The sequence below is a fragment of the Herpailurus yagouaroundi genome, unplaced genomic scaffold (assembly GCF_014898765.1).
Source record: "Herpailurus yagouaroundi ecotype Mexico unplaced genomic scaffold, PumYag 428, whole genome shotgun sequence".
Taxonomy (NCBI): Eukaryota; Metazoa; Chordata; class Mammalia; order Carnivora; family Felidae; genus Herpailurus; species Herpailurus yagouaroundi.
This window is the reverse complement of record NW_024412645.1, coordinates 1,488,244-1,513,342: the sequence shown is the minus strand read 5'-3', so window position 1 is coordinate 1,513,342 and position 25,099 is coordinate 1,488,244. Positions and strand designations below refer to the sequence as shown.

General features: G+C 52.0%; 1 protein-coding gene across 5 annotated transcripts; it reads right to left on the bottom strand.

The window, feature by feature from the left end:
• Positions 1-5,906: 5,906 nt before the first annotated feature.
• On the bottom strand, positions 5,907-24,606 carry GAL3ST1 (galactose-3-O-sulfotransferase 1). 5 transcript variants are annotated; one of them, XM_040463826.1, is made up of 4 exons: positions 24,453-24,606; positions 16,961-17,126; positions 11,119-11,258; positions 5,907-10,323 (listed from the first exon to the last, which is right to left on the bottom strand). In XM_040463826.1, the coding sequence occupies exons 3-4, from the start codon at positions 11,247-11,249 to the stop codon at positions 9,180-9,182; spliced, it is 1,275 nt and encodes a 424-aa protein (XP_040319760.1). In that variant the 5' UTR covers positions 11,250-11,258; positions 16,961-17,126; positions 24,453-24,606; the 3' UTR covers positions 5,907-9,179. The 5 variants fall into 5 exon arrangements, with proteins under 5 accessions (XP_040319760.1, XP_040319761.1, XP_040319759.1 ...); XM_040463827.1 differs by having other exon boundaries at positions 16,961-17,035; XM_040463825.1 differs by lacking the exon at positions 16,961-17,126.
• Between the last annotated feature and the right edge of the window lie 493 nt (positions 24,607-25,099).

Below are 25,099 nucleotides of genomic sequence, written 5' to 3'. Positions count from 1 at the left end.
AAAATAATTATATGTAAATATATAATGGTGATGGTGGGATTACAGGTTATTTCTATAACCCTCATGGTGCTTCTCTTTATCTACACTTTCCAGATTTTCCATGATAAGCGTGCCCTGATATTATAATCAGAAAAACATGGATGTTAGAAACAAATGCAAATCAGGTCTTACTTAGCAGTCCCTATAGGCTGGCAACCCAGGCCTTCGCCCCAGGGCCAACCCCAGCTGCTGCAGTGATCCCCTGGCTCTCTTGGCCCAGAATTGTTCCTCTGGGCTCACACTCCTGCTTCTGCAGCACTTCCACTAAGTGCCCCTGGCTGATGAGAACTGAGTGGTTTCACTTGGTCTGCAGAGCCCCAGCATTGATCACTGCATTGACTTCACATGGACCTGGTGGGCAGACAAGAGAGTCTAGTTTCTCATGAACAGACAAGGAAACTGAGGCCTCAGTCACCTGTCCTGGGTTCCACCCAGCTAGTAAGAGGCATGGATGGGATTAGACTGGGTCTTTAGGACTCCAGGAGGGATTCTTTTCTGATTTGGTGGCCGTCTGAGGGGCATTGTGGGTGGAGGAAACTGTCCGAGCAAAGGCTTTGCGCTGAGAAAGTGTCATAACTTGGATAAACTAGACTACATTCAGAGGCAAGTGGCCCTCAAAGATTTACAAAAGCTGTTCATCACATATTAAGTATTCCATGCATGCTTGCTCCATTAGGGGATGGGAATTTTTGTGTACTCAGCAATAGTTGGGGTATGTGTGACCATCAACATGGCTTATATTGGCTTCCTCACAGCAGCCAAAAGTGATTCCAGCCCTATCCTATGGAGAAGGAGTCCAAGAACTCCTGCCACATTCTCAGGGCCAAGGACAAGGGGTTTCCTTTGTGTGCATTCAGATTCCTGGGATTCCAATGTATATCTCAAGAGCAAACCTCTTCCCTATCCTTTTCTCCAAACTCTTTCTCTGGGAGGATGTTAAACAATTGGCCTCTAACATCAGACTGACCTGGCTTTGCCACTTGCTGGCTGAGTGACTTTAATCAAGTGGTTTAACATCTCTGAGCCAGTTACCTCCAATGAAAAATAGGGCTGATAATAGTATCTTCCTCACTGGGTTGTTGTGCAAAAAACAACAACAACAACAACAAACAAAACCAAAACCAGAACCAAAACAATACAAAACAACAATATGACAATAAACAAAAATTATCTTCCTCAGTGCCTGGCACAGAATAAGTCCTCAACAGATAGCAGTAATTATTATTACTCCTTGCGGTAGCCACCTCCAAAATGGTTCCCAATGATCCACAACTCCTGGTTTTCATGGCCTTGTTCAACCCCCTCTGACACCAAGCAGGGCTGACCTGTGTAATCAAGAGGATATTGCAGGAATGATGTTGACCCTTCAGACGACTGCAGTGCTGGCTGACATCTCACCTGTGACAATGGAGACCCTGAGCCGGAACAAGTCAGCTCTACCATAATTCCTGACCACAGACACTGGGAGATAAGAAATGTTTATGGTTGTTTTAAATAAATGGCTTTGTTTTGGAGTAACTTGTCATAACAGATGTAGATATAGCAATAGATACACAATACACTCCTCTTTTTACCCTTGACCTCATCCCACTCCACCCTCCATCCTCACTTCGAGCCAGAGTAGGAAGGAGTAGTCATCAGGGTGGGCAGGACAGATAGCACATCCTGGATATTATCCTAGAATGAGGGACAGATTGGGAAAGACCAAGGTCAGAGGGGCTCTGTAGTGCCAGCACCCCTCAGGCCTTCAGATCTCACCTGCCCTTAGGAGAGGACCCATTCCTGCTGGAGGAGCCAAGGCTTGGGTCAAGTCAGGCATTAGCTTTCTCCTTCTGTGAAATGGGATAATAACAAGCCAGTTTCCCAAAGCTTCAGAAAGGATTAAATGTGGATCAAATGCAGTTTGGGGTTATGTGACAGACTCTTCCCTCAGGTCTATAGGGGCAGGGAGGGGCCATCTTTACACCTGTAATCCACATCTTCAGAGCAGATTGTGGTGCTACATGGAATCTGAGGCTCAGAGAGGTCATGCAATTTGCCCGACCATCATCACACAGCCAGCAAGTAGCAGAGTTGGGAGCCAGATCACACATCTGGCCCAGAGCCCATTGTCCAGGCCTGAGTGAAGGGCAGTTTGACCTAGGCTGGGAGAGGATCTTCCACAGGCAAGCCCAAGAGTCGGTTGCTGACTGTGGGCCAAAGGCAAACTTCAATAGTGATGAATCTGGTGGCGAAAGAGCACTGGACAAGAAGTCAGCAGCTCCAGTGTGGCCTTGATTGGGTCACTTCCTCTCTCTCCGGGTCCCAGTTTCCTCAGCTTCTAAAAGAGCGTTCAAAGGACTTTCTCTGGGCCCCCTACCCCAAATAAGCTGTTAACCTTTGTCTTCAAGGACACAAAGGAGTGTTTGGCTCTGGACTAAGCATTAAATTAACCCTGACATGATACTGCTTTTATACCCATTCCCCAGGTGAGGAAACTGAGGCTTGAACTTGTGACTTGATTTGCTCAGATGAGATCTGGACCCAATTCTTGACCCCAGCTGTCTTGTAACAGGATTTATTCCTGTCCTGGGAGGAATATGCCCTCTTTCTGATGGAACACTTCGAAGGCAGGAGTCGGGACCTCCACTGCCCAGTCACTCCCTCAATGTTCATGAAAGTGTGTGAATTTCACTGGAGCCCACACTTGCTATTAACAACCACAAGGGAAGGACCCTAAGATCCTATGAGATACTCCTCCCAGTCTAGAGACAAAAACTCACACCTGCTCCTGCTTCCTAGTCACAGCTAAAGGTCGTGACCTGCCATGCCAGGCTCCCCTCACAGGGCTAGCAGTCCTTACCTGTGCCATCCAATATGAGCCACTCGATGTGGCTGGTCCAAACTGAAATCTGCTGTGAGTATGACATACACAAAATACACATAGGATTCCAAAGACTTGGTACCCACCCCCCAAAAAATCTCAGTAATAATTTCTATATTGATTACATATTGAAATGATAATAATTTGACTGTATCAGGTTAAATAAAATATATTATTGAATTTATGTCACTGGTTTCTTTTTACTTTTTTGAATGCGGCTACTAGAAAATTTGAAATGACACATTTGTCTTGCATTTGTGATTTGTGTTATATTTCTAATGGATAGCACTGGTGTGGCCTCTGGCCACCAAGACTCTCAGAGTTGGGAAGAAACCCAGAGCTATAGAGCTCAGAGTGACTTCAGGGGCCTTGGGTGCTGCCTTTTCTGGGACAGAAGAAGAAACCAACTTACCTGGCCTAAAGTCTTCTCCCGTAACACAAGGTGGCCAGGCTGGTGTCTGAGTCTCTGGTCTGGGGTCCAGGTCCTGCCCTGTGACCTCCTCCAGACCTCCTTTCTTTTACCCAGTGGCAGCCCGCCATGCCTACCCCTCCCCAGAGAGACAGCCCCTTCCTGCCGGGCCTCTATTCTCTACCTCAAGGTGACTTGTAGGGCCCATTCCTTGCTAGATGCCTGAGGCACTGGCCCCTAGACTTGCTGCCCTGGGTTCAAAAAGTCATTTGTAAAATGAGGACAGTGGTGCTTTCCCCACGGTGTTGATGTGGGTGTGTTGGAAGGACACCATCTGTTGTCACACACATGCATAGGGGCTGCTGTCCATCCTGCCTCAGTTCCCCACTCTCTACTCCTGTGGTCCCATCAGATGCCTCCTTGAGCTGGGTTGGCCTCTGCTCACCCCCAACAAAGGCCTGGAACCCATTGTCATTGTGTCCCAAATTGTCCCAGGCTCCATCTACCACCTGATGTGTCAGGTGCAACTGTCCATGATTCAAACAGCACGTGGCTTCAGGGTGAGGAGAGACGTCCCAGGTCCAGACCCAGCAGGTGAATGTACAGCCTGACCTTTGGGTGGGGGTGATGGGGGACTCCTGGCTATAGTCTGCCTCCATACCCTCTGGACAAGCAGAAAGCCAGAGCCCAAGACAAGGACACATGAGACTGTTACTGGCAAGACCCCCTGACTCCCTAAACTCAGGAAATTCCTGGAAGCTTCTGCCTAACTGTCAATTTCATCTTTTGGAAACTAACTGACAAATTTCTGGAACAGGAAAAGACACATCTGAGGACCATGCCTATGCAGGTGATTAAATGCCCAACAGATAGCCTCATTATAATGTTAAAATCTCTTTCTGAATATTCACCCCAAACCCTAATAAAAGGAGCCTGTTTACTCCTGTTCAGGGAGTCACTGCTTTGGGAATTATTCCCTGTGATCTTCTTATTAAAAATAACTTTGGGGGCGCCTGGGTGGCGCAGTCGGTTAAGCGTCCGACTTCAGCCAGGTCACGATCTCGCGGTCCGGGAGTTCGAGCCCCGCATCAGGCTCTGGGCTGATGGCTCAGAGCCTGGAGCCTGTTTCCGATTCTGTGTCTCCCTCTCTCTCTGCCCCTCCCCCGTTCATGCTCTGTCTCTCTCTGTCCCCAAAATAAATAAACGTTGAAAAAAAAATTAAAAAAAAATAACTTTGAGGGGCGCCTGGGTGGCTTGGTCGGTTAAGCGTCCGACTTCGGGACTTCGGCTCAGGTCATGATCTCACGGCCCGAGAGTTCGAGCCCCGCGTCGGGCTCTGTGCTGACTGCTCAGAGCCTGCAGCCTGTTTCCGATTCTGTGTCTCCCTCTGTCTCTGCCCCTCCCCTGTTCATGCTTTGTCTCTCTCTGTCTCAAAATAAATAAAAGTTGAAAAAAAAATTAAAAAAAACCCAAAACTTTGAGAAGCAAGGCCACCTGGTGTAGTCTCTTCCTATAGCTCACCAAGGAGCGGACCTACTTTGGTCAGGTAAAAAGATCATGCTGTGTGCAGGGGGTCTTGCACACAGTAGGTACTTGTCTTAGTCTTGTTCACCCAGAGGCAGACCCTGAGACAAGGGTTCCAGTGTAGGGAGTTTATTCCAGAGGTGATCCTGGAAAACCCAAGTAGGGCAGTGGAGGTAGTGAGACCAAACATGGGAGGCAGGTATACAGGGAGAGTAACCAAGGATATAAAGCAGAGGTCAGTCTCAGCGGGGACTAACGTGAGTGAGGGGCAGAGAGAGAGGGAGAGAGAGTGAGGAACTTGGAGCGGAGCTCTCCTGAAGCGGGGCTTGAACTCACAAAATCATGAGATCATGACCTGTGCCAAAGTCAGACACTTAACCAACTGAGCCACCCAGGCACTCCCTGCCCTCCCTTTTCTGCTTCTTCTCTTCCACCTTCCCTCCTTTCCTTCTTTCCTCTCTTCCTTCCTTCTTTCCTTTATCGCTACGTTCTTTCTTTCCTTCTTTCTTTCTTTCTTTCTTTCTTTTTTTCCTCTTTCAATATTTATTGAAAACCAACTGTGTGCCAGGCAATGGACTGGGCACTAGAGGCTGATTGCGTTTTTTCCTGTCCTGGAGGAGCATACCATCGGGGCCTCGCAGACAAACGTATCCATAGTTGTGGCCCTGAGTGAGCAGGACTGAGATGGGGGAGCCCAGAAGCCCCAGGCTAGCTTGAGGGCTAGGCTGTCAGAGAATGTCCAGAGGAGGCAGCAGAGCTTGCTCTGAAAACACTCAGCAGTGTTAGACCTGCAATGGGAAAGGGGCCTTATAGTAGAGGGAACAGCACGTGCAAAGCCGCAGATGCTTGCAGTTGCATGGCTTCTCCCCGAGGGAAAGGGGGACCGTGGAGGGCTCGGAGCAGAGGATGGCCTCTGGTTGCAGGTGAAGGGTGGATCACAGGAGCAAGCCTGGGGGAGGGAGCCGGGGAAGGAGTCCAGGTAAGGGGCAGAGGCTTGACCTAGAGCAGGGCCCTGGGCACAGAGAATGTATTTGTGTCCTGAGGCTGCTGTAACAAAGTACACAAACTGGATGGCTTAGAACAACAGAAATTTATTCTTGCACAGTTCTGCAGGCTGGAAGTCCAAAATCAAAGTGTCAGCAGGGCCTTGTTCCCTCTGAGACTCTGGGTAGAATCCTTCATTGCCTCTTCTTAGCTTCTGGAGGTCACCATCAGCCTTTGGCTTATAACTGCATCATGCCAATCTCTGCCTGTCTTCACGTGGCACTGTCCCTGTGGTATCTTCACATGACATTGCCACTTCTTTTAAGGACACCAGCTATGGCCATATTGGATTAGCCCCCACCCTAATGACTTCATCTTAACTTGATTACATGTACAAAGACCTTATTTCCAAATAAGATCAGTCATAGAGAACTGGGGGTTAGGACTTCAACATATCTTTTTAGGGGATACAATTCATCCTATAACAGAGAGGAACAGGGAGTTCCACTGAATTTCTCCCAGGGAACAGCATGACCCTCACCCTGGCTTTCGCTTGTAGGCTCAGCCCTAACTGTGGGTGCCCTCAGCCCCCACTGCTGGGAATGTCTTGACAGGCTGAGACCAAATTTGGCACCGTGGCGCCCTCTGCTGCCAGGTGTGGCTAGAGCAGGCTGGTTCCTGCGAGCTACGAGCCGCAGAGCCCCTCGGAGACCTCATACATTTTCAACCATGGAAAAAACCTCGGTCCTGAGGCTGAGATGGCCGGCTGGAATGGCACTGAAGGTCTGGAGCGTGCAAACACCAGCCTTGGTGTCTGACAGACCTGGGTTTGCATCCTGCCTCTATGGCTGCCTGGCTGAGTGACCGTAGGGCTTGTTACTCAGCTTCTCTGAGTCTTGGCTGCCTCCTCAGGAGAGCAAAGGGAATTGTCCATGTTCCTGTATGGTGCAGAGTGCTTGTTCAGTACCACGCAACTACGTATTGTTAAATATTAATTATGTTAATAAATGAGTTAATAACTATAATGTTCGTAAAACAAATCAGGCAGATAGTAAATGCTAATGGGACAATTTATATTCTTGGCATCTATTATTTGCCAGATTTATTCTCCTTGGATCCCTCAGGGCTTAGAAGTGCCAGTATTAATAATAAATAATTTGATGACATATAATATTATTATTGGCAGTTTTAGGCCCCTAAAGATCCAATGAAATAAAATTATGGGGTTCCACAAACCCAAGATACTATCATATTGCACTAAGTCACATCTCTTTTTGATTACTAAAAAGGGAGGGGGATTATCTCATGAATTTGGAGTCAATAATAACTTACTCTTTCTTTCTTTCTTTCTTTCTTTCTTTCTTTCTTTCTTTCTCTTTCTTCTTCTGCTTAGTTTTCTCCATATGATTTAAAGCCCTCAAAGATGTGCTTATTGCTTGCTGCAAAGAAACTTTAAGAAGGTATAGACAGTAGCTCCTGGGGGCTGGTGGGGTCAAAACTGTTCCAGGCTGAGCAACCATCCTGGTTGCCCAGGACTGAGGAGTTTCCCGGGATGTGAGACCTTTTGGTGCAAAAACTGGGACAGTCCGAGGAAATTGAGACAGCTGGTCACCCTAACTTCTTCCCAGCCTGTTTGGGCCAGAAACTTGCTCCCAGGAGAAACAGGGACTCAAACTCAGGGAGGGCTTAAGATAAGAGCTGACTAATCTGGCTTTGAAATGTGGTACTGGCACTAATTAGATGTGTGGCCTTGGGTAGGTCACTTAACCTCTCTGAGCTTTGGTTTATAAAGCTGGGATGTTGTAGATATTCAGATAAGGTGTGCAAGCATGTGGTTTGGAGCCTGGTACAGACAGGTCTCCAATAAAGTCACTTGGCTGTGGTTTCTGCCTTTTGTGTCTGGCTGCTGGCTCTTAGTTAGAGATCTAAGAGTCCCGTGCCCCAGAAAGGGCTGTTGTCCCCCTGGGGAGGCCGAGGGAAACAGATGGTTAGAACTGACGCATCCCCACCTTGGTTGGTCATACTCAATGTGACTTGATTGCTTGGCCTCTATCTTTGTCTCTGGACCTGAGCTCCAGGAGGGCAGGGATCAACTTGCTGACTGTTGTATGCTCAGGGCCAGCTCAGGGCTGGGGGGCACATCAGCTATCTGATAAATGCCAAATTTTTTTGGATTAATTAAACTGAACCCCAGGGTGGAAGGGGGAAACCCAGAGCCTGGGCAGGGTGGAGTACAAGCAGATGGTGAGGCAGCCTGGAGTGGTCAGTGGAGAGATGGGGTAAACAGGGACAGGGTGCACAGGCATTGAGGCAAGGCATCTGGGGTCCCAGGGAGAAGAAGGTTTAGTTTTGGGTCTAATGTGTACCTGCAAGATCTCGGGAAAGTCCCTTTTGCTGTCACACAGAATGTCAATTCCCACATCTTTAACATGGGATGGTAACTGTGCCTACTGCAAAGGGTGATTGTGAGGATTAATGAGATTACACAAGGAACTCAGCCTGGGCCCGGGGCTTGCTGCTCAGCGCTACACCAAGTACTCCCTGTCACACACACACACACACACACACACACACACCACTTGGACGGTCTCAAATCTGGCTGCACACACCACCCTTCCCGGCCTCTGTTCCAGTCCTACCACTTACTTGCTGTGTGATGTTGGCCAAACGACTTTCTCTCTCTGAGCTCCCTTCCTCATCTCTGGCATGAGAAAATAACAGTTCCCACGTTGCTAAGTTTTGACGAAGATGAACTGAGATAACCAACCCACTTAGCCCAACGCTGGGCACATAACCAATGTTCAGTTGGAGTAAGTGACTGGAATAGTCCCAGGATGATCACACACACACACGCTCTTCCAGGTCTTGGTAAATCATGGGAGTCCTTCAACCACTCAGGACTTCAGCATGTAACAGGTGCACATCAAACCCCGTCACGTCAAATGGGCTCTGTCCCACAGACACTCTCAGGTACCCGCCATGCTCTCTTGCGGGTCCCCCCATCCTCAGTCACCTCCCACCCAGGGCCCCATCAGTCAGCACCACTGAGGCTGATTAACAAAAAACACAACATCAAATTCTTTTACTTCTCAAGTCTCCCCTTTAAGAGGAGGCAGGAAACAGAACATTCGTTTTTGGAGGGGAGGAGATTTAACTTTTAAAAAAGCTATAACTAGTCAAATACTGATCTCAGGCCCTGTGTGCCTGGGCCCAGTCCTGGCTGGCTGCGCCCCTGCAGCAGCCCCACCTTACCCCCAGAGCCGGGGTGGCACCAGGAGGGCATAGGGGAGGCCAGCAGGCCCCTGCCCGGCCCCTCCTCAGCGATGCAGCGGGCAGAGGGGGCTGCCGGTGGGCCGGATGTCACCACTTGAGAAAGTCCCGGATGAGCTTCCAGAGCTTAGTGACCCACAGGTTGACACCGAGGTCCATCAGGTACTGGATCTCAGGCGTGAGCATGCGACGGCAAAGCTCCGCGTGCCGCTGCCCGATGCTCTTCTTGAGGTTGTAGCCCAGGATGGACTTGGCGCCCAGCGGCTGCCAGGGTTGCATGGCCGAGTCCTGGATGGCGGCGGCATCCACGGCTCGGCCCCCGTCGATACAGATGTGCCGCATGCGCTCGTTGGCGCGCCGCAGGGCGGCCACCTCGCGGGCCATGCGCTCCCTCCCGAACGCCTCCACCTTGCGCCAGAAGCTGGCGTTGAAGTGGCGGTAGAGGCGGGCGTCCAGCACATTCCAGGCCGTGGCGCGCTGGTACAGCTCCCCGGAGAGGCGCGGCACGGCTGAGGCGCGGCGGGCATTGAGCTTGAAGTAGAGCACGTCCTCCAGCTCCCAGCACAGCAGGTCCTTGAGCAGCACCAGGGACTCATCGAAGTACTCCTGCAGGAGCACCAGGTGGAAGCGGCGCTCCACCTCCAGGATGTGCTCCTGCACCTGCGGGTTGCCCGGGTCCAGGCCACTGTCGTAGCCCAGGTCGAAGAAGAGCAGGTTGCGGAGGTAGTGGGCGTTGTAGCCGTTGGGGTCATAGTAGCGGTCTGGGTCCTGCAGGAACTCGGCCAGCTTGTCGTGGCCCGAGAGCTTCCACGTGAAGGGCACGACTGAGCCGAAGTAGTGGAAGGAGGACTCGAAGAGGCGGGCTGGGTCACGGAGCACAGTTATGAAGGTGGCGTTGGGGGGCACCAGGCCCCGGACCTCGTCGTAGTGGAAGCGCATGTGGTTGCAGATGATGTTGAAGCAGGCCCCGGGCCGGTAGTCCTGCACCAGGCTGCGGGCGAAGAAAGCCGGGTAGTCGAAGTCGTTGCGGCCGTTGGGGAAGGCAAACTTGAGTCCGTGCTTCTGGCCAAAGCGGAACAGGATGTTGAGCAGCGTGCTGCTGGCCGTCTTGTGCGTCTTCATGAACACGATGTGGCGCCGAGGCTGGCACCCTCCTGCAGAACCGTTGGCGAGGGTGGGCACCTCTGGCTCACCCGGGGCCGGGGAGCAGGGTGCTGTGCCCTCTGGGGTCCTGCTGTGGATGAAATGGTGGGGAGAGCCTCAGGGTCTGCTGGGGCCCTCAGGACTCAGCACCCCCTGCCCACTGGTATCTAAAGATCAGGGTTGTTGAGGATGGTGATAGCAGGAGAGGCAGGCCAGGGGACCAGACAGGCCTGTGTCCAGGCTGTGATGCGTGGGCAAGTGGTGTGGTCTCTTGGGACTCACTTTCCTTATCTATGAAATGGGGAAAATAACAGGCCCCATTTGCGGTGTTGGTGTGAGGTCAAGCTTGCTGGTTCTTGTCTCATCCATGGCCACCACATCCTACATTTATCATGAACTAGGATTAGGTTGAACCACATATTTTGTAGGTCAGTTTTTGACCAGAAAGTCAATAATCGGTAATTTCCTCTAGTTCAACTTAATACCACCAACTAAGAGCACAAGCCATGCCAGGCCTGGCTGAGCAGCCCCACGAGGAGGTGGGAGAGCCTCACGGCTAAGAGCCAGGCTTGGAGGCAGACAGACCGCAGTCTGAATCTCGGCCCTGTGCCAGTGAGTTCTCTTGGACAAGTCACCCCCGCCTCCCAGTCCCATTGCAACCTCAGATGATAATCCGAGCCCTGTACACAGACAGTGTTATTTTCTTCACATGATCCACGAGGCAGGCTCTATTATGCCCACTTCACAGATGAGGACACTGAGGCCCAGGATTACACAGCAAGCTCTGTCCTCAGTACAGTTTCTGCCCAGCACAGCATGGTGCAGGGTACAGGGTGCCCCTCACCCCAACCCTCCCACCCCTTGGCCCTCCAGGAGGGCCACTCACGTGGAGGCCAGGCCAGCGTGCAGCGGGGGGACAGCATAGGAGTACAGCAGCAGCAGGAAGCTAGTGAAGAGTGCTCCTAGCACCAGCCCCTTGGCCATGGACACCCAGCGCTTCTTCTGCGGCAGCGGCATCTCAGACAACTGAGGGAGCAGAGAACAGGGCAAGCATTAGGAGGCCGGCCCCAGGGAGCCTCCACTGCTACCCCAGGCCTGGCTGGGTTGAGGGGAAGCCTTTGACATTGGGACTGGCCTCTGCCAGCTCTGTGGCCCCAGCAAGGTCTATACAGGGACAGAGTGACAAACACATGGAGAGGGAGAAACAGGGTTGCAGACAGAGACAGTGGGCAAAGCCAATGCAGACAGAGACCCGGGAATGGGACAGGGAGAAGGGAGAAGGTTCTACTGTCTGGTTTGGTTTTAAAAATTTTTTTAGGGGCGCCTGGGTGGCTCAGTCGGTCAAGCGTCCAACTTCAACTCAGGTCACGATCTCGTGGTCCATGAGTTCGAGCCCCGCGTCGGGCTCTGTGCAGACAGCTCAGAGCCTGGAGCCTGCTTCCGATTCTGTGTCTCCCTCTTTCTCTGCCCCTCCCCCGTTCATGCTCTGTCTCTCTCTGTCTCAACAATAAATAAACGTTAAAAAAATTTTTTAATAAAAAAAAATTTTTTTTAAATTGATGAGTGCCTGGGTGGCTCAGTTGGTTAAGTGGCAGATTCAGCTCAAGTCATGTTCTCCCAGTTTGTGGGTTCGAGCCCCATATCGGGCTCTGTGCTGACAGCTCAGAGCCTGAAGCCTGCTTGGGATCTGTGTCTCCCTCTCTCTCTGCCCCTCCCCCATTCCTGCTCTGTCTCTCTCTCTCTCTCTCTCTCTCTCTCAAAATTAAATAAACATTAAAAAATTTTAATAAAATAAATATTTTAATTGATTAATTAATTAATTTTCATTTTTGGGGGGGAGAGAGAGGGTGAGAGTAAGCAAGGGGTCGAGAGAGAGAATCCCACACAGGCTCCACACTGTCAGTGAGGAGCCTGAAGCAGGGCTCGAGCTCACCTGATGTGGGACTTGAACTCGTGAACTGCAAGATCATGACCTGAGCTGAAGTCGGATGCTTAACTGACTGAGCCACCAAGGTGCCCCTTGGTTTTAATTTTTAAGCTGAGGGGTAGGGTGGATACCTGGGTGTTCATCAGTGTATTTCTTATACATTTTTGTGCTTCATAATGAAATCATTTTCTAAGATGGAGAAGAAGACCGTCTCCCAACGCCCTGTCCCCCCAGGCCTGGGGCCAGGGACCTCCCAGGGCCTGGATGTCTCACCTTTCAAAGGACCTAACCAGTCCCACCTGTTCCCCGTGCCACCCTTCCCAGCTGCCTGGTGAAGGGTTGAGGCTCTTCCGCTCCTTTCGCTGGCCCCTATGTCCCTGCATCTGTAGGGCAGGCAGATGGAGAAACTGAGGCTCAGAGCGAGGAAGGAGAGGGTTCAAGTCACACAGCACAGCCTCTGCCCACATGCCTACCTCTTCTCTAATTTCCAGCAGGCAGGTTTGCCCAGGTAATCCTGAATTTCAGATAAACAATGAATAAAATTTAATTTTAATATTATACAGGACACAATAAAAATTATTCAATGTCTATCTGAAAATTAAATTTAGTTTGGTGTCCTGGTTTTTTTTTTGGGGGGGGCGGCGGGCTTGGGGAAAGTTTTCAGTCTAGTTTTGGTCTAATTGTGGCAACCCTAATAGCAGAGGAATGAGGCATGAACTGTAATGGAGGTAGTTCATGCTGAGGGATGGGAGTCCAGGAGAGAGCTGGGGCTCAGGATGCCTTCCTACCTCCCTTTAGCTATAAGCCCAGGGCATGAAACTTTCCACTCCTGTTCTGACACAAGCTGCATGGGGGCCTTGGGCCCCTGAGGCCACAAGAAGTCATGCATGCTGCCCCGTGACCACACGCATGGCACGTTCCCACCATCCCTGGGGCAGAGGCTAAATAACCAGCCTGGAGGGGGACCCCACACTCCCCTCTGGGAAAGTTACCCAAGGCACCCATAAACGCTTCTCAGAGAAGGAGCACTCCAGGCCAACCCCACCAGCCAGCACCCATCCCTGAGTCTTCTGCTTATCTAGAAATTTCTTGTCACTGGAAAGGACATGAAGAAACAAGTTGCAGAGGAAGAAACTATGTGAGAGGGAATTTGGCTTCCCTCATGACAATGACATATCCCTGTTCACTCTTAGGTGGGCAAGGTGGACAGGTCAGGAGTAAATGAGAATGGGGGAGAATGTTTCCAGAGAGCCGTTTATTCTATCAAAGGAGGAAGGTATAAGCTCTCCAAATTCCAACTATTCTACAGAAACACTTGGACAAAGTCACACATGTAACGGTGTTCATAGAAGTTTAGTCAGAAATTTGAAAAACTAGAAACAATCTGTGTCTATGGGGGGGAGGGGACTGTTACACAAACCAAGGCCTTTTCCCAGATGGAGTCATCTGTACCAAATAACAAAACAAGGCAGAGCTAAGTGGACTGACTCAAAAAACATCATGATCTGGGGCGCCTGGGTGGCTCGGTCAGTTAAGTGACCGACTCTTGATCTCAGCTCAGGTCACGATCTCACGTGAGATTGAGCCCCAAGTTGGGCTCTGCACTGACAGCAAAGGGCCTGCTTGGGATTCTCTCTCTCTCTTTCTCAAAATGAATAAATTTTTTTTTTAATACTAGAAAAAAAAAAAGCACATGATCTATTAGTGTGAAAAAAGAAAGTTCCAGAACTTTATGCCCCCACATCCATATGCATATATAGGTAAATATACATGCAGGCCCAGAAACAACTGGAGGGCAGTATTCTCAATTTGAGCCGTAGTATCCTCTACATAGCTTGGAAAGGGGTACATAATGGAATATTTTTCAATATTATGCGTTTCTGTAACAATTACTTTTTTAAAAAGGAGTTATATATTTTTTTTAAGTTTATTTTGAGAGGGAGAACACACATGTGCAGGGGAGGGGCAGAAAGGGAGAGAGAGAATCCCAAGCAGGCAACCAGTGGTTGGGGATGGAGGTTGACTCCACAAACCATGAGACCATGACCTGACCCGAAATCAAGAGTCAGACGCTTAACTGACTGAGCCACCCAGGTGCCCCAAAAGGGAATATGGATTTTTTAATAAAAAGGCAATAAAATATATTTAATATGTTTAAATAATAGGTCATAAAGCTTGCCAGGTGGGGTAAGATCATAAAGCTTGCCAGGTGGGGTAAGGTGACTAGACAGTATGGTAATGGAGGGGGAGGTGCCGACCTCAGGCTCTGGAAGCCCCAGGCCTGTGTTTCAATCACAGGAACCTGAGAGCCTCAGTTTCTCATCTCTGAAATTGGGAAGCTGATAGACCCCCTCACTGGCTCTTCCAGAGATGGGAGTAGGCAAAGCAATTAATACATAGGTCTCTCTCAAAGAGTATTAGCTGTTTCCCTCCTGAGCTCCTGGGGACCTGCTCCTGGTCTCTGTCAGGGTGAGCTCTCCTGAACAAGGAGTGGCTGCTAGCCCCCCGCCGTCTCCCCCCCCTTTCCCTGTCCCCCACCAAGCACAAACTGGACCCATGCATCAAGTGCCCCATTTGGCCTCCCGCTCCCTGGGGGCCCAGCGAGGAGGTGGTTAGGGGGGAACAGGGCAGAACCTTGGGCCAGGCCAGAGCCTCAGACTCGGGCCCAAACCCTGAATGAGGTCCTAGGCCTCAGGTTCTCTGACTTTAAAACAGGGAAGGGTAAAATTCTTGCCCTCCCTAGATCCCAAGGGCCCACCCTTGTCCCAGCAGCGCAACTCACCAGGGCACTTTCCAGAAATCTGGAAGCTGAAGGCACAGGCTCTGGGGTGGAGGCCCAGCAGTAGGGGGCAGACCAGCTTCCCAAAACCACCAATCAGGCTCTGCCTAGACTTGCCCAGGACAGCGCCCCCAACCCTCCCATCACTGCGTCACTACTTCACTCCACTACTTGGGCTTCCTCAAACCATGCCGGCCCTCAGGTTTCACTTTTGAGCCCCTGCTATGAGGCAGGCCCTGGACAGGGGTTTCTCTAGAGCATCTCATGGGTTCTGCTCAGCTATCCTGCCAGGCAGACCCCACTGTCACCCCCCTTTTGCAGATGGGGAAACTGGGGCTCCAGGAGGTGATGTGACTTGCCCAGGTAAGGCAGGGGGCAGGGCCGGGATTGAAGCCCAAGTCTGTCGGCCTCCAATATGCAGTTTCCAGCTCTGTCCATGACAGCCTCTGCCTGGCACGTCCCAGGCCTGGTCCCAAGCCTGCAGGAAGTGAGTGTGCAGCCAGAAGATCCACTGCAGGAGGCCACAGTGTGGCTAATGGGGCTCTCTCTCAGCAGCACAGCAGATTCTGGCCTCTGTGGGCTGGGCTAGGGCAGCCAGGATGAAGAGTGGACAGACGGGGGGCCTCGGTGGCTGGTCCCTACTGTGTCAGCCTGAAGCATTCAAGGCTAGTGGTTTCCTTCCTGCCTGGCCTCTGTGAACTTAGGCATGTCGCTCACCCTCTCAAGAGTCTCAGTCTCCTCACATGTACAATGGACACACAACGGCAAGATAGGGGCAAACAGGGCCCTTGGTAGAGCCCCTGGGTAGACCGAGGCCCAGAGAGGGGCTGGCTGGCAGCCAGGAGCCTGGCAGAAAGGAAATAGTCATGAGACTGAGATTTGAATGAGAGAATGCATGCACACGAATGGAGATCAATCCACATTAATTATTATTATCACTATTGACCAGGGCCCAGTCCTGGTTCGCAGTCCCAGGCTTATGGAAGGAGAGATCTCCTCTGTGCCCAGCCACACGCAAGCCTGAAGCTAACTCATCCCTGAGCTCTTGGAGCCTGGCACCTGGTAAATGTTTGATGAATGACCCCCCTGACCTTCAGAGCAGAGCATGGCCAGGGCTAATACAAGTGTGAGAGCCACATATGTGAGTCACACATATGAGAGGCACCTGGAGCCAGCACCTTGGGGCCAAGGTCCTGGATTTGAAACCCAGTTGTGCTGCTTCCTTTCTGTGTGTGTGCCCTAGGCAAGGCTGTGTCTCTCTCTGGTTCTCAGTTTCTCCTCCAAAATGATGCCACCAACTCTCCATCACAGGGTGCTCTGCAGAAAGCATCCCACAAAGAAAGTGCCCAGCACAGGGCTGGCACAGAGCAGACACTCCCTGTGCAGGAGCTGCCACCATTATTATTATTATCATCATTATTATTACCCTCCCAGGTCCCAGTCACAGGTGCTTCAAGGTGTGTGCTCACTGGCCCGTGATGGAGGCTTGCAGTCAGCTAAAAGCCCCAGGTCCAAGGCCATGGGGTACCCGGCACAATTTCAGTGTGGCCCAAGCCTCACAGCTTCCAATCTGGAAGACAGACGGCAGAGAGGCTAAGGCTCAGAGAGGACAGGGCCACCCTCAAGGTCACACAGCACAGCCATAGCAGAGACAGAACTAGAACCTGGGTCTCTCTTCCTCTGCCTATGGTCGTGACAGTTCCAGGCACTCAGGGTAGATGGCACGCCCTCCCTAGTCCACCCCATCTATTCCTGTCCTTCTTGGTTACCCTAGCCACATCACCTTCCATCTGTGCTGACAGCTGGCTCCAGGCCAGGCCCAGCAATCCTCCTGTTTCGTTGGACCAGCATCCTCTAGAGAATGAAGGAGAAACAGGACTCATCCCCACAGTGTGCACATAGGGAAACCGAGCCCAGGATGGTAAACCTTCTGTCCTACAGCATCACTACTGGCAGGCCTTGGTTCCAGGTGTCCTGCTCTCCCAGGGACCTAAATGCAGGAGTGGAGGAAGACACACTCACCTCGGGCCGTAGCTGGTTGCCCCTTTCCTCTCCCTGTATGAGCCACGTCTGACTCTCAGGCTGCCTCTGCGGTCACTGGGAAACAGGAACGCTCCAATGACACCCAGCAGTATTCTGGCTGGCTCCCTCACGCTCCAGCGGGTGTGAATATTCATGAGCTCCCTCCCTGGGGATAGCAGGTGGCATGTGTCTATACCTTGCAGGTGCTGCCTTGGCCCTCTGCCAGGAGCACCCTCTGGGTGGTCCCTGACTGTCTCTAGACCTCAGCAGCCAGGCAGCTCCTTCATCCAAGGGCTCAGCAAGGTCTCAGGTGTCCTTGGATAAAGGACACAAGCAGCCGCAGAGCCCTGCAGAGAGTCTGGGATAGGCTCAAAGGCCATGGAAGGGACAGGAAGGCAAGTGGGGCAGGGAGGTTAATTTCTCCTCAAGCTGCACCTCATTTAAGTTGCACGCCTGCCCTAGGCAGGAAGCACCAGGATTAGCCCACTCACAAGGTGAAGAAACCAAGGCTCAGAGAGGTGAACTCATCTGTCCACGGTCACACAGTTAGCAGGGGGCAGTCAGAGCCAGAGTCCAAATGCAGACTTGCCAAACTCCAAGGCTTCAAGATTCTAAGACACAACCAGAGACCAAGGTTTGTCTAAAATCTCTGGGAGCCCAGAGAGCAAGTAACCCAGCCTGGGAGGCCTCCTGGAGGCGGAAAACCTGACCAGCTCTGGGAGGAGGTATCTGATGAGATTTCACCTCTCTGAGCTCCAAGTCCTTCATCAAAGAGGCAGTATGGATCATGCCTGTCCTGACTGCAGTTGCCAATACTTCCCAAGGTCTTGACAGGAAGAGGCAGTTCTAGGGGCCCTAGTCCCAAACCCCAGTGGCCCTCAGGCTCAGCCCAGGCACTGAAATCTCTTATACCTCGCTCTTAGCTGGGTTCAGGTCTGTCTTCAGGTCTGGATTCAGCCTTGCCCATGAACAGAGAATGCCCAGAAAAGCACCTCACACCCTTCCTTCAGGCATGGGGGGCTCTAGGGACCAAGGTGTCACTCTCAGCTAATAGTAACCATTATTGTGACAATCATGTATCCCACACTGAGCACTGTCATAAGTTGAGCGGCTGCCAGCTCCTCCCAGGGAACAGCAGGCATCTGACACTGCTCTGACATTTTGCTCTTTCCCCCAGAGCCCCACACAGCCTGGGAGCAACCCTCAGGTACCCATGAAATACCAGAGTTTAAACAGCCACTGGGGAGGCTGAGAGTCCTTATATCTGTGAGTGCTGGATTGGTCCAGGGCATGGAGTAGAGTCGTTTTATCTGTCCTGGACCAAGCTAGTCTGAAGACAGATAAATATATGGGCGTGAGTCAGGGCAGAGCGGGCATCAAACAGCAGAGAGGGGGTTTATGAGTGTGGACTTTTGACCAAACACAGTCTGGCGCCTGGGACTTCCCATGCATCACACACACCCCTAATCCTTGCCACTGGGAGGCCCTGTTACCACCTCTAGTTTATAGAGGAGGGAGCTGAGTCTCAAGGACCAGATATGACACACAAGGTTAAGGACCTCAGGCAGGTGGGAGTGGAGCTCAGGCTCCTGAACCAAAGGTGAGGTCATGGGTGGGGTGGGAAGGCCAGTAAAGAAGAGCCTCGTGAAGGAAAGCTTTCTAGAGTAGGAAGCATTGATAGCAGAACCTATGCTTTCAGCCCTGCCAGAGGCTTCTCTTCTCAGAATATTGATAGTGACACCATCTCTGGCCAGTTCAACCCCTAAACCCTGGCAAAATTTATTTTAATCATAAAAGCAGTGCATGCTCACTGAAAAAAAAAAAAAACAGACAATTACAGAAAAATGTAAAGAAGACCATTAAAGGAGGCCACTGTCCTTAAAACTTTAGCACAAGCCTCCCCGTATTTTTTCTGTCTATATTAACCCATACAGATGACAGAAGGGTCTCTTCAGGGAAGCACATTTTGTTTTTAACTTGCTCCCCAGGCTCCTCCCACATATCAATAGATTGTGGATATCTTTTTCATGACCATATTGAGTTTTAAATTGATCTGTTCCACAGATACTTAGGGAGCACCTGCACCATGCCCAGTGCTGGGGTTCATGTTGTCCTGTGCCAGAGCTCTGGGCTCACATTCCTGGGAGTGAGAGGAGCAGACAGCTGCAGGTTGTGATGGAGGACACATTGGTGGGCCTTGCTGGAACACAAACACCTGATCCAGCCTGGGGAGCAGGAAAAGCATCGTCAGGGAAGCTTCCTGGGCTTACAGGGCCCTGGTAGCAGAAGCTGCTGCATGTTTTCCAATTTAAAGGCAGTTAGTTCCCTTTTCTCCTGGAGTACATGGCCAAACTACATCTCCCATCCTCCCTTGCAGTTCAGTGTCCTTATGTGACGGAATTCTGGCCAATGGAATGTAAGCAGAATAATAACTGTTGATGTTAAGCGGGCAGGCCTTCTCTGTGGTCTCCTTTCCCATAGGCTGGATGAATGAGGTGGTCTTTAAGGATCTGGAAGTGGGCAGGGCTACGAATGGGAGGAGCCTGGTATTCGCTTGACCACTCTCCTAACACCCATTTCAAAATGACAACTAAACTTCCAGTGTGTCAAGCCTTTTGGAACTTGGGGCTTGTCTGTTACAGCAGCTAGCATTAATTAATGCACTTGTTACCCTAGAATGAGCCAGGAGGCAGACAGAAAAGCCTGTGCAAAGACCCAGGGGACTCGAGAAACTAACAAATGTTCAGCTTGGCTGGCCTGTCCAGTATGTGTGTATGTCAGAGTGTACAGGGTGTACAGGGGAGACTGAAGGCACAGCCAGAAAGGGGGCAGGGGCAGGCAGGAGATGCAAGACTTTGGGAGGCATGCTAAGGAATCTGGGCTGGATCCTGTGGGCAATGGGGAACCCTGGGAAGGTCTTCAGCAGAGGAGTGAGGAGATGGGATTCCCATCAGGCTGCTGGATGGAAAACAAACAGTAGAGGTGGGGAAGGACTGGGAGAAGCCAGCAGACCTTGACAGTGGTTGTTATAGCTGTCCAGGTGTGAAATGACCTGGACCAAGGAAAGCACTGGGAATGAACTGGGGCCATCTGTAGGCCATGGAATAGACAACATTTGGTGAGTGATAGGGTGTGGAAGAGGGGAAGGAAGAACTCCTATTGGGTGACTGGCTGGCTGGGGGTGGAGCTAGTCCCTGAGTGGCGGGCAGATAAGAGAGCCGTATGTTTACTATTGGAGTTGTGTTTCAATTTTCAGTTTCCATTTAGGACCAGTTAAGTCTGGGGTGTGTGGGGGATGCTTGTAGAATGTGCAAAGAGCAATAGGATCCCTTGCCTGGAGCATAAGAGGGAGACCTCAGGAGAAAGAGGTTGGGGGTCATGGGCACAGAGGTGGGGACTGAGGTCGGAGGGGCAGATGGGATCATCAAAGAAAGGGTGAGGAAGGTGAAGAGCCCTGAACTTAAGAGAGCAGGGAGGGGAAGAGCCCCCTAAGGAGATAAAGATAAAGGTTGCCTCTAGAGCCACTCCCTGTAGAACATTCTGTGGAACACTGCTCCCCATGAACCATTCCCTGACTGTTGGTCATCAATGCTGTTTGCTCAGTGTGCATAGCAACAGGGCTCTGGCAGAGAAGCTGAACGGGTGAGGGTGTCCTAGGGTTGTTTCTTGTAGCTGGAAGGGAATCTCATGGGGAGGACACTTCAAAAGTGGAGCAAAAAACCTCTCCCTACAGTGCTCGGACTGCAGGTTTGACAGCAACTTATTACAGTTCTAAAAGTGTCCAATCTCAGACCCAGCAATACCATCCGTGGTAATTTGTTCACAGAAGATAATCTAACAGGAGATCTGAGATGGGTGCAAAAGTTTAGCAAAGAGGAGAGAAACAACTTAAATGCCCAATGATAGGGGATGGTTAAAAATATTACGTGCCATTAACCCCATGGTTTGTTATGTATTCATTTAAGTGGTGTCCACAATACATAATGAAGTGAAAATATATATACACACATATATAATTTTGTTTTACCAAGAGTCTGTATTACTTGGGGAAAAAAACTAAAATGAAAAATAAAGATATTTCCATTTTGAAAAACTAGTCTGACTGGTGAAGGAGGGAGAAGTGGCTAGTCTGAACCATACGCCACCTTGCTGTGTGACCATAGCCCTCTCTGAGCCTCAGTGTCCTACAGTGGGGAAAAGGCAGCAGGGGCATGGGACAGAGAATCTGGGAAGTGTGGGCTGCACAGTTAAAGGTGCAGATGGGAGAGGTTGGCCCTCCACCCGGGAGTCCTGGGGCAGTGACCTGCAAGGACCCAGAAGCTTCCTCACTCTGTCCCTCTGGAGTGGGGTGCTGGAGTAGAGATGGGTAGGATCGCCCAGAGAGGCACTTAAGCTGAACCCCAACTTGCTGGCTTGCAGGATCCCCCCCAAACTGTCAGCCCTGACATCTTGCTCCTACTGCCCCCTTGGCTGGGGGAATGGCTGCCAGTTGGGTACCAGGCCTGGCAGCTGACTGAAAAGAGGGCAATGTCTTTGATGACTCAGAAAGCACTTTTTGAACTTGCAGGGTCACCTGTCTTTACTGTTTCAAATGGCACCCATACTTGGGACCTCAACAGGTTTCCCAGTGTCACCTGCTGGCCCATGTGACAGGTGGGAAAACTGAGGCCCAGAAACTTGTGGAGGGGCTAAATGGGCAAAGTCAGAACTACAGGCAAGCTCTTCCTGCTACACTGCCTTGCCTGGGCAAAATCACCACCAGACTGGAGTTGCCCCAAAGTAGCTTCAGAGTGGCAAAGAACAGGTTAACCAAGAAGTCAGTCATTTCTTTATTGGCACCAAAATTACTGAGAACACCAGAGGTGAGTATGTGGAGGTTGGTAATATCATTCTCTGTATCTTCTAGCATGACTGAACTGTTTTCACTTACTTATTTTTTTTTAATATTTGAGAGAGAGAGAGAGAGAACATGAACAGGGGAGGGACAGGGAGAGAGAGGCGGCCGGAGGATCCGAAGCGGGCTCTGTGTTGACAACAGTGAGCCTGATTCGGGACTCAACCTCAGGAACCACAAGATCACGACCTGAGCCAAAGTGGGACGCTCAACTGAATGAGCCACCCAGGCACTCTGACTGAAATGTTTTTTAAAGGAATGCCATGCACTTGTTTGCATAAAAATATGTAACAATATAAAGGTTTTTCCAAAGTGCTGAGCAGTTGCTCTGCACCACGTCCTAGGTCCGCCCACCTGCCTCTCCCCTCCTGGAGAGGCTGAGATGCTCTGGCTATGAAGTCTGGCTCCATCACTCCCCAGCTGGGCAGTCTTGGGCAGGTGACTTCACCTCTCTGAGCCTCACCTCTTAAAAATGGGAATACTTTGACCCTCTCAAGGGCTTGCTGTGAGGATCAAATGAGACGGACGAGGCATGCAGAGCCCTTTGCTCATACCTCAGATTATTATCATGACCCTTCTAGACCCACTTGGCAGGAAAAACAGAACCCACCAGTGCAGACTTCTGGGAGGCTACCCTCCTCATCCAAACACCCGTACTTCCCATGCTCCAAACCCAAGTTCCCTAACCCCCAGGTTTCACATCGGGGGAAGCTGAGGCACAGATAAGAAAAGACTTGCCTAAGGTCCCATGACAAGTCAGGGCACTGTTGGGACCGGGCCTGGGAGTGCCCAAGCCACCTGGAACTGGCAGGTGGGAAAGAAGGTATTGTCTGGGACGCCAGTTCTTTCCAACCATCACTCCTCACCTGGGGATTCCTCCAGCCCCCAGCCCACTGATCCCCATGGGCACCTCTGCTCAATCCTGCCCTTCCCGTCTGGAGTAGAATAAGGCTCACAAAAGGGGTTGTTCTTCATATTCCTCACTCAAAGTGAAGCAAGAAGCCCTTCACAAGCCTGCTGCCATGCCTGGAATTCTACCATCTGTGTCTCATTCTCCCAGGTTAATCACTGCCTCTCACTGGGGTGACACAGTCTGTTAGGGCCCAGAGTGGGGACTGTCAGGGATACACCCCTTTCTTGCGGGGTGACAAGAGGGCCTCCAACCCATGCTCTCAAACAGCAGACCCATGTCCATTGGACAAGGGGATATGTGGGAAGCAGGCAGGCTTCTTTGTCCACAGGGAGCTTCCTTCAGGCAGGGCTCTGCCTGAGTGAGAAGCAGGGAATGAAGCAGCCCGAGGTGGCAGCTGGGAACAGGGCTCTGTTGTCTCTGCTCCCAGGGTAGCAGCCTGCCCACCCCCTGAGTGTCAGGCAGAGCTGGGAGCTAGGAAGGCAAGGAGGGGGAGGGGTCCTGAGCTAGGGGTTTGGGGCAGCACAGGCAGATCCAAGAGCCCAGGACCCCAGAGCAGCAGAGAGGTCTTGAGCAGGGCTTTGGTCCTGAGATGCAGGCTGGGACAGGACTCCTGTGATCTGTAGTCAACTCAGCCACCTTTGAACTATGTGACCTTGGGCAAGTCACTGAATTGCCTGGAGCCTCAGTTTCTCCATAAGGATAATGGGGATGGTAGCAATGTCTCCGCTGCAGGGCAAAATACAGTGCAGCAGTATTGGGGCTGCTCTGGCCCAGGCCTGCTCGTGCCTTACCCTCCCTGGACCTTGGGTCACCCCCTTGGTAAAGGAAGAGGTTGGATTCTCCCAACGGGATTGTCCTCCTGAGGATTTTCATGGCACCTGTCACCTTGGCAACACAGGCGATCAGGTGTCAGGTCTGCAGCCCTCTCTCCCTCCCCCCCACTGGTGTGGGTTACTGCAGCCAGATGTGTGATCATACCCTCTCCTGCTCAAGACAGGTGGGGAGAAGGGCTCCACTGGGAAGAGACCACAGTCTTGCTCTGTGCTGTGACCAAATACTGGCTTGATACTGAGGGGACAGACCAAGCTGGACCCCCTCCTGGGAACTGGTGCTGGAAACTCAACTGGCTGGATTTCCTGTGGGCCCTTCCTGGATATCAAGGTTTGTCCTACTCCCACATGCCTCTCTTTGGTGGCCTTGCCCCCTCTGTGGTTTAGGACAGGGCCTTCCCCAAGCAGAGGGGACCCATCCCTTCTCCTGGCCCCTAGCCCCTGGTCGGATGCCCCTCCTCCTTGGGGAGAGCGCTGGTGGGAACAGGGGAGATCCCTGCCCTTCCTCCTCCAGAGCTCAGGCTGCTGTGTCCAAGATTAATCATTAATGGACTTCCAGCTCCAACCCAGCTCCACCCACCCCACATCCAAGGACTGGGAAACCCTGGACGGGGGTCTACGAGGAAGAAATCAAGGGCAGGGCACACACCAACCTGCCCCCTCCCTGCCCCCACCTGCCCACCCTCTGTCAGCGGCAGGGGCACTGGGACCCTGGAGCAGTTGTGCAGCACTCCCCAAACACTCAGCTCTGAGTCTGAGTCTGACTGCGGTCCCAGTTTGGAGGTTTGGGGAGTACCGGCCGAGACCCCCGGCAGGGCACAAGCTGGCGGTGGGTCCTGGGCCCCCAGAACATACCTTGGCCCCGTTCTCCTCGGGCTTGGCGTGGCTGGTTCGTCCCGGGCCGCGCCGCCCGGGCCCTTACTAGGCGGCGGGGCGTACCCGCCCGGGCCCCCGACTCCACCGGGCCTGGACCATGCTCCCGCCTCCGCCGCCGCCGCACTTACTCCGGCCAGGTGCGGCCGCCTGGCCCGTCCCCCGGTGCTGCGGCCAATAGGCGCCCTGGCCCCGGCCCCCTCCCGGCCTCTCCGCGCCCGCCCGGAACGCACAGAAGCCGCATTCAGCGTCCCCGAGCGCAGCGCCGCGCCCCCGCCGCCGGCTCAACAAGGCGCGTTTGTCTCGGAAGCGCCAACGGGGCCATTGTCCCACCGCCGGACCCTGAGGCTGGGCTGAGCTCCCAGCCCCGGAAGGGGATTCGAGGGTGCCTGGGAAACGGGGTGGCGTGGTGGTGGTGATGAGGGCAGCCCAGCTCTGGGAAAAGGGAGGTGGCTAGACCAATTGGTGAACTTTTATTGGGGGTTCCGGAGCCCTAAAGATCCAATGTAAGGTATGGGCTCCTGGTTCAAGAGTTAGGGCAAGCTGGGGACATATTTTTGGGGTCCAAAATGTGGATGAGAGGGGTGGGGGTCGTGCCAGAATCCCTTGAGGGAAGCTCAGACAAGGGA